Source organism: Lathyrus oleraceus, chromosome 4 (assembly GCF_024323335.1).
Source record: "Lathyrus oleraceus cultivar Zhongwan6 chromosome 4, CAAS_Psat_ZW6_1.0, whole genome shotgun sequence".
In the NCBI taxonomy this organism is placed as follows: domain Eukaryota; kingdom Viridiplantae; phylum Streptophyta; class Magnoliopsida; order Fabales; family Fabaceae; genus Lathyrus; species Lathyrus oleraceus.
The window spans coordinates 51,527,356-51,532,978 of NC_066582.1; the positions used below are offsets into that span (position 1 = coordinate 51,527,356).

At 44.3% G+C, this 5,623-nt stretch overlaps 1 protein-coding gene across 1 annotated transcript; it reads left to right on the forward strand.

Annotated features, from left to right (window-relative positions):
* LOC127135971 (uncharacterized) lies at positions 1–3,262 on the forward strand. The gene is made up of 4 exons (XM_051062588.1): positions 1–132; positions 2,238–2,309; positions 2,399–3,028; positions 3,143–3,262. The coding sequence occupies exons 1-4, from the start codon at positions 1–3 to the stop codon at positions 3,260–3,262; spliced, it is 954 nt and encodes a 317-aa protein (XP_050918545.1).
* Positions 3,263–5,623: the final 2,361 nt, after the last annotated feature.

A 5,623-nucleotide genomic window follows, 5' to 3' on the forward strand; every position in this document is an offset into this window, starting at 1 on the left:
ATGGCTAGCTCAAGTAAAAGTAAAGCATTTCCCTCCACTGCTAAGCTCACACATCCTCTCACCATTGATGGTAAGGAGTATGTTCCTGAGCCTCCATTTGCAGAAGAGAAGGCAAAAATCTGGCATTCTCAGGTATTGATCCCTTTCTCCTTGGCTAACGAACCTTTAGCGTTTTTAGGTCCTCTTCCAGAAAATCGTCGCCTTGAGATAACCAAAACAGATTCCATTTTTCCCATCAGTTATCTCTCTGAACCCTTGGTTTCTACCCAAAAGTCTTTTTCCCTTCGTTATGTCGACAGGAATTTTAGGACTGCTCCTCCCAAGAACTGTCCTAAGTTTTACGCCTGGATGAATCAATTGGAAACAGAGAAAATCGACCATTGGAAAAGGACATGTATCTACACCCTTCTATAGATTGCCCGTTGTGGCCCTCCTCAATCTTGTGGCATGTTACTGGTTGCCCTTCAATTTTGGGATAGTTCGACCAACTCTTTCTATACCAAGTGTGGCATGATTACGCCGACACTCTTGGACGTTATTGCCATCACTGACTTAAAACCGACTGGCGAAGTCTTCGACTGCGAAGGCGTAGCACCAATCCCTCTGCGGTTTGACATTGGTGACTCTCGCAAGCCGACCTACAACAATTTTATTGATCACCATGCCACCTCTTCAGGCCCTGTGACCACTGAAGAACACGTGGCTTTTCTGACTCTATGGCTATCTCGCTTCGTTTTCTGCTTCAGATCTATGCAGATAGCCAAACATTTTGCTCTCTTGGCAACCTAGCTGCACCAAGAACGCGACATCGCTCTGGGCCAATTAATTTTGGCCTCTCTTTTATGAATCTTTGTCTGAAGTTGTTTGTCAAATCAATCTCTTTGACCCTGAGAATTCAAAGAAGAAAAATGTTTTGGTCCATGGACCCTTTTGGCTCTTACAACTGTGGCTCAACGCCATTTTCTCTAAGGACATAGGACCCTATGGGATGAGGAGGGTTGCGTGTCCCCCAGAAGAACGACACCTCATTTGGAAGCGACTGACCCCTTTGACGCCCATCGACTAAACTTTTCCTGACGTCAATGTATTCCGCCTCTTGTTCAACATCATGCTGACCCGCGCCGATTTTCTTCCTTCTATGACCCCTTTCAGCCGTCGAACTGAAGGTCCTGCATGGCTCACCAAGGCTTTTCCTCCGACTGAAGATGAGCATAGAAATGAAACCTTCCTCATCTGGATACATCTTCTGGTCTCTCGCTTTCTGTCGGCTGAAACCTCCGGTAGCAACCCTGGTCTAATTGCTTATCAACCTAACTTGGTAGCCAGAAAATTTGGCCTTTGCCGATTTATTCCCAAGTCCATGTATTCTTCTCCTGAATTACTCACAAATATCCTTTGTGATCAACCCTGGAGTATGATCCAGGAAAATCTTGAGACCCTCTGGGAAAACCGACCAAAGCTCCACTCCACTCCCTTTCGACTAGCCTTCTTCTACACCAAAGAGTTTGATGATTGGTGGCAGTCGTATCTTGTTGTTTATATTGGCGCTCCTGAGGCCAAACTATCTGAACTAACTCAGGCTTTTGTTTATTTGCAGGCGAAATAGACCAAGTGTAAGGCTCTCCATGCCAAACAAATTTGCGCTTTTCAGAACTATTTCCAAGTTGTATATCGACCAGATAATCTTCGTCGAACCATCTTTGAGGTCGCATCCGAATTAAAGGAGAAGGTAACCAACAGGCTCCGAAAACTTAAAATCCCTGGTTACGCGAAAGACATGTATCTTTACGCCCTTCATTTTGGAAACATCAAGTTCCCTCCTTTGCCATCTAGCCCCTTGGCTTTGGCCTTTGGCCATTCGGTTCCAGAGTGGTTTTATTGTCCTGTTTCACACGTATAAAATGCCTATAAGAAAAAGGCTGACAGAGTGGTCCCGATGAAGCATTATCTGCCCGACTACTCAGGGCCACTTCATATTGATCCTCAATATGTTAGCGTGTTCGAATCTACACAACTTGGTAACACTTTTCTGGAAAGCTACCACCTCATTTTCGTTGGATTGTGCCGCTTACTTGCTTTTTTATGTTTCTTTACAACGATCCCTCTAGACCCTGTGGATCACGCTCATGCCAACGAACACACCCTTTCGACACAAGAGGCTCAGGTTCGACTCTGGCTGAATTACCGTTTTCTTTTGTCTTGGTTTTTATTCTTAACCGTCATTTCCCTTTTTGCAGGCACCTCCTGAGAAATCCTCTGATAATGATGAGCGCCCTATTGCTCAAGTTTTCTTAAAACCCAGTTTTTCGGTATGCACCTACATGAAGCAGTCTTACTCATCCTTGTGATTTTTCTAAGGAAAACACTATGTGGTCTCTAACTTCTTACTTATGTGCAGGGTCAACCATGTTTGACAGACCCCAATGTCTCCTCTCACTCCAAGAAATCCAAAAAACACAAACGCTCTGCTGCCACAGGACCAGAGGTATTTCTTGTCGGCTTGTCTGATCTTCTGACTAGAATATCCGCTTATAACCTTTCTTCATGTCTGCAGCCGCCTTCTCAGCCGACTCAACCATCTTCTCAGCACTCCCACAAATCCAAAGGCCATCAGGGCCACAAAAGGAAGAAGCACGATTCTCCTTCTAGGAGTGGTGAAGCCAAGAAGAAGAGACACCATAAAGTGCTCACTCCAGAGGCTCCTGCTTTAGATGCCGACACTATTGTGGTCGACACTTCCATTCTTAACAAAGCTCCCGCTCTAGCTGTGGGGGCTTCACAGTCAACCAGCACCCCTGCTGCTGCTGTCTTGGGGGAAGAAAATCCAGAGGTTGTCCCCCCTACACCAACACAGGTAGTCACTTGTTTCACTATCTTTTCCATTGAATTACTGGACTTTTCTTACAAACATCTTTTTCCTTACAACTGGCTGATGCTTCTGCTGAGCCATCTCACCCTGTCACCGACTATACTCCTTCGTCGTCGGCTTCTTCTCCAACTCACCCACTACAATCTATCGACACTGCTGGTGAGTTCATTGGCTTCCCTATCCAGATTAGTGACAGTGACTCTGATTCAGTCACTAGTCCTGCAACGCACACGGATTCCAGTTTGACTAGTTCTGACTCTAGTCTTTCTTCAGCTTCCTTGCCTTTGCAGGATTCAAGGGGACCAGTGGATGTCGGCACCACTAAAAACCAACCTTCTCAAACTACTCCTCTGTCAACTACTTCTCCTTCATCTTCCCAGGGGCTGGCAATAAAGCCTTCTGCCCTAGAAGCAATTGCTAGGCTTCATAACCTGGTGAGATCACGTGATGCTTCTTCTGACTCTGAGCAGCTTCACCACTCTGGAAAAATGGGTTCTGAGGCGACGAAAACCAAGGCGTTAATGGACAATGTTCGTTTTCACGCCTGAATCCATACCTCCCTTCTGTGCTTATGCATGAACCTGCTGTCGGCCCAGAGATCTTGCACGTGCTTGCCCAACTTAAAGATCTTCAGCTTTCAGAATATGCTAAGCGTGCAACGGCCGCTTTAGAACAACTTTTGGTTCCCATGTTGCGCCATCTCGACAATGTTAGGGAAAATGAACGCCAGATTATATCTATTGAGGCCTTTCTGAAGGAGAAATGGGAGTTGGTGATGAATGCCGATGCAGAGGTCACCAAATTGTTGGGGACGATTGAGGAGAAGAAAAAAGAATTGGCCTCCAAACAAACAAGGGCTGCTGAGATACGCCAGCAAATTGATGAACTTCGGTATCAAATTGCTGCGTTGGACATTGAATTGGAGTCAGTTGCTGAGGAGGAGTCGAGTATTGTCGACCAGGTTATAAAACCTGCCCAAGCCACTGTGGAGCAGACCACTAGCGATGCCTTGGCGGTAGCTGAAGAACTCTCCACTGTTGAAAACAAGTTGGCACAACTTAAAGTCCAAGCCGACGCCTTAGAACCTACGTCTCTCCATTACAACTTTGAGCTTCAATCTTTTCAATCCAAATTCGGCCAACTTTGACCGATTTTATTTTTTCGTGTAATATTTGAACAATGGCTTTTCTTGCCAATTTTTTATGTCATCATTTTATTTCAGCACTGTGTATATTTATTTTCTATGCCTTTTATAGCTGGTTTCAAACATAGTTTTCTCCAACCTAGTTTATTCAACAGTCACTTAGTCTGTCAAAATCTTGACCTCTTGAAGGAGAGGCCTATACTTTTTCAAGTATTTTCCATTTACCCTCAAGATTCGCCTATCTGGTGCCAACTCTTCAACCTCGTAGGCGTTATTAGAGAAGACCTACAAAACCTTAAACGGTCCTTCCCAATTTGGGGGCTATTTACCCAAAACTCTATCATTTCTGTCCATAGGCAAGATCACTCTCCAAACTAAATCGTCGACAACGAACATTTTGCCTTTCACCTACTTATTGTAGGCTTTGGCGACTTTTTCTTTCTGCCTTTGTAGTGAATCCAAGGCTAACATTCTCTCCTCATCTAAATTGACCAGTTTGTCCGTCATCATGCTCCAATAATCTTCAGAAGGTATTTCATATTGCCTTTGGGTTCTGACTGCCTAAACCTGAATCTCTACTGGTAACACTACATCGTGCCCATATACCAGTCGAAATGGAGTTGTTCCAATTGCTTCTTTTGGCGACGTTCGACATGCCCACAAAGCTTGATCTAACGTCTTATGCCAATTTCTCGGCTTTTTTCCTATATGTTTCTTTATTAGGCTAATGATCACTTTATTGGCCGCTTCGACTTGGCCATTTGCCTGTGCGTAATAGGGGGTAGAAGTCAATAATTTGATTCCCACTTCTTTTGCAAAATCTTGCACTTTTCGACCAGTAAAGACTGACTCCTGGTCGGTTGTAATTGTTTCTGGGATACCAAATCTGCAGATGATATGACTTTGGACAAAGTCTATTACAGCCTTTTGGTCTACATTTGTCAATACTACGGCTTCGACCCATTTTATGAATTAGTCGATATCGACCAAAGCATACCTTTGTTGTTTCGATGAAGCTGGTTTTATTTCTCCAATAACATCCAATGCCCATCCTCGGAAAGGCCAGAGCTTCACAATTGCATGCAACTCGCTTGCAGGCATATGATGTATGCCCCCATGCAATTGGCATTCTTGACAACTTTTAGCAAATTCAATGCAATATTTCAACATTGAAGGCCAATAAACTCCTGAGCGTATCAAGAGCCATTTCATCTTCAATACCGCTTGATGCGCCCCACACGCTCCACTATGTACACTAGACACGACCACAAACGCCTCACTTTATCCTAGGCATTTTAGTAGAACTCCTTCAACTGTCTTTTTGAACAATTCATCATTCACCAAGACATAGATAAGGGCCATATATTTTACCTTTCTATCTGTCGACCCTATAGGATTGCGTAAATATTCGACTAGTGGTTTACGCCAATCACTTTCTCCCTCGTCGTCGACGGTCAGAATTTCAAAATGATATTTATCTACAACTCCCAACTTTATAATCGACAAATCTGATGGTGATAACAATGTCGCTCGTACCTTCTCTCTTACTTAGACCTCTTCTTCATCTTGGTCACTCGAAGCTTTGTACCCTGAAGCCTCCTGCGCCAAAT